Here is a 3,586-nt window from a genome sequence, read left to right as displayed (position 1 = left end):
TCTATAATTAGGTTTCGACATAATTATAATTGGGACCGTCACCTTTTATATACGTATATATATATATATATATTCAAATTATGGATCAAATTTTTGGACTGAAATGAAGAGAAATACAAAATGTGCTATTCATCACGTTGAATTCGGATGTATTCATGTCCATACTATATTATTTTTAGATTCAAATGGATTCGAAAAATCAAAAACGCGAATTCAGAAATATCGAAATAAAATTTATTTCTATTATTTCCAATTATTTTCGTTTGCTGGATGACCTATAATTATCATCTTATTTCAGATGATTCTGTAGCAAAACCAAGCAATTTCAAGCCTTATCAACCTGTTTCGAACGAGCAAATCTCACAAGTAATCGCGCTACAAGAATGCTTGAACACTAATACCTTGGGACAGCTATGGACTTCAAGCATGCCTTTCTTATATCCTTTTATTGTACAATTTAGGTACGTTTGTGAATGTACGCGAATGTATATGTCATATTTATTGTTAATCGATTATGCACCATCAAGAAAAAATAATTAAAAGAAACAATATTTTCAAAAAGCGGGAGAATTCAAATTTAAAAATAAAATTTTTTTTTAATTTCCGATAAAAAGAATTTCTTGAAAATTTCAGGTTTTCCCGTTTTTTCAAAATAAGCTCCGTATAAATATCTAAGTTTTTAACTAAATTTCAATATAAAATTTTTTATATTTTTTAGCTTTTTTATGGAAGTCTTAGAGGAACTCTCATAATATTCTCCTTTCAGCTTGATCGCCGCAGCGGTGACCTTCGTGATGGGTCAGAACGTCGGTCGGAGTAGATTGATTAAACAAAAATTCCACGGCAGCAAGGACTTAAACAGTCATACCAGAGTAGGTTGCGATGGTTCTAGCAAGGGCCTTTTTCTGGGTATTCTCTGCATGGTAGCTGGTATCGTGGTGATCCTCATCTTCCTCGTCGTGCGAGAGGATGAAAACTTTCCCTCCGCCACATTGTCGTGGCTTACATGCGGCACTCTGATCGGTATACTGACGCTGAGTAGTCTGATGACAGCCAGTGGTCTCGTGCAGGTGCGTCAGATTTCGGTAGTGACACGAGCGCCTGCTGCCCTGGACAGCCTTTTGTTAAACGTGTCGCTCTTCGGGGTGCAACTCTACTCCGTCTTCACCATCGTGGTGTGCGCTTGTTCACTGGCCATGTCAGATCACGACGAGACAGAGGACACACGAGCTAGACACATCATGCTGCTGTCAATGTCAATCCTGCAACTGGTACAGTGCTTCGCGCAGAGCACGCTGATCGCCGAAACCTCACGACGTTCCTGCATAACACGCTTCCAAATGCTGGCAAAACCCGGTCGCCAAGTGATCACTTTCCTACTCTTCAGCAACGCCGTGCTCTGGGCCTTTGACACCGTAATCACGCAAAATTGGCTATCGCAAGAGCTACAGCTTCGATTCTTCGGCGTGCTCGTCTGGGGTGTATTGTCCAGAATCGGGCTGCCTCTTCTAATCTTCTACAGGTTCCACAGCTGCGTACTACTACTAGAGGCATGGAACAAGTGCTACAGAACGCCACGGGGGGAACATCCTCTCAACTGACAACGTGGAATCTCACACCGACTCTCGTGCAGGTTCGTTGAAAGTAATATAACCAGCAACGATTAAGGTTCTTGACTAGTCAGCACGGCCATATGGGATCGTGATATCATAAGTGGGAAATTACACGTTGAAGTATCTTATCATTATTGTAAATAAAAAGAATCTGGGCAATAATGAGATTGCTTTAAAATAAAACGGTAAAAACATCTTTAAGTGTAAAATATGAAGACGAGAAGAAAACATTTTAATATCATACGATTAAACACTTCTGTTTCAGTGTATATAGTTTCAATTTCAAGAAGTTCTGATTGTTTTTCAATTCGTAAGTGTACAATCTTAATTCAAAAAAGGAAAATTAATAAATTCAAGTTTGATTTCTGTGTAACTTTTGAATAAAAATCAATATTTGATAAACTTAATGTCTCTTTTAATATGGCATTTATAAAACACATCATGTCAATAGACTGCATTCTGGCTTGCAAGAACCTTACCATCCCAGGAGATCAATGCCAATGGACAACGAATATGCTTACAAGCGATTACTACGTCCAAATTCGCTGTCGTTGGACGCAATGCATCTTCTCCCCTATGTGGATAGTGCGAGCTGGCTGTACCTGGATCCGAGTCCCATTTTTCCCGTACGCCTACCGAGTCTGGATTCCGACGCATCGTTAACGTCCGAACAGCATCGTCATCACCATCACCATCATTATCATTATCATCACCGCCACCGCGGCTGCCAGAGAAGACATCGTCGAGTACTGAGTGATCCCGGAGGATGGAACACCGGTATTCGAATGGACGCGACGCGACATCGACGAGTACTCAGCAGTGCCGGTATCGATATTATGCGAGCGTCAATAGAAGAGGCCAATGAAGATAATCTATCGCTCGAGGAGGAGACAAGAGCGTCGACCTTCAGAAAAGTGCCATGGCACCCTAATTTGCATATGCTTAAAATTAGGAGAACGTAACGCAACTAAGTATACGATTGCAATAAAGAACAAAAGCGAATGAATATCTTGAACAAATCTAAAAGAAATCTTAAAAAGATTGAAAGATCTAATCTTTCCAAAAAATTTTTAGAATTTTATATTATTTGAAGGTTAATTGTTATTAAGAAGTAAGTGCATGTTAATTTCAAATTTATGATCGTACTGTTGTCATATTGTAAAGTTTTTTTTCTAGTAAACTATATATAATTCAAAATAAAATAATTCCATAATTATGATATTGCAACCTATTATAAATTGCTTTTAAGCATAATGAATATCGTTAAATTGATAATTTATACGATATACATTCGATACATTTAATGCATCGAATACATTATTTGCCTCTGCACAATTATGACAGATTTTTATAAAAAATGCGAAAGATATTCTAAGAAAAAAATTTGAACTCAAAAACTGGTGGTGAATCATATTTATTGCTCCAATAACGAGATTTAATTTTACCTAATTTTTATCTAATTTTATCTGAAATAGAACGCTCTTTTGCAATGACCTCTAAGAATGCGATATACCGTTCGATTTCACGTGCAATATTTCTAGATTTTAAGTTCACGCTATAAATAATGTACAAATGATCGTTATAGACGTGCATCGTAGACGACGATAACGACGACGATACATTCCGTCGCCTCTATTGCGAGAGCCATTAGGATTGCATCGCATTCGTATGAACGATGAGCGATGCAATGCTTTGTACCTTATTAATTAATGCTGAAAGAGTTGTAATTATTATTCGCGAGCGTATATTTTTGTACATATTTATTGCAAACATTTTATATATGGATCTGATACGATAACACACAAAACAGAATTCTTAGTAGAACTCCGTTTGTTACATCTATTTAAAGGTAAGACTCTACTTATTATTGGATATAATATAAGAAAAGTAATAAAATTTCTTATAATAAGTTTTCCCCTCTTCCTAACATTGTTTTCATACATTACTTCAAATAAGAGAAGATACATAATCAA

At 36.9% G+C, this 3,586-nt stretch overlaps 1 protein-coding gene across 1 annotated transcript in view; it reads left to right on the top strand.

Annotated features, from left to right (window-relative positions):
* The window catches only part of LOC108752685, a 17,633-nt gene extending 15,493 nt beyond the window's left edge, over nt 1-2,140 (top strand). Inside the window, exons 7-9 of the mRNA XM_018493717.1 lie at nt 299-461; nt 767-1,633; nt 2,065-2,140. Coding sequence (XP_018349219.1) covers nt 299-461; nt 767-1,601 — 998 coding nt within the window. The 3' untranslated portion in view covers nt 1,602-1,633; nt 2,065-2,140. The remainder of the gene's footprint in view (nt 1-298; nt 462-766; nt 1,634-2,064) is intronic.
* Nucleotides 2,141-3,586: the final 1,446 nt, after the last annotated feature.

The sequence above is a fragment of the Trachymyrmex septentrionalis genome, unplaced genomic scaffold (assembly GCF_001594115.1).
Source record: "Trachymyrmex septentrionalis isolate Tsep2-gDNA-1 unplaced genomic scaffold, Tsep1.0 scaffold112, whole genome shotgun sequence".
NCBI classification, from domain to species: domain Eukaryota; kingdom Metazoa; phylum Arthropoda; class Insecta; order Hymenoptera; family Formicidae; genus Trachymyrmex; species Trachymyrmex septentrionalis.
This window is presented reverse-complemented; position numbering and strand designations above follow the sequence as displayed.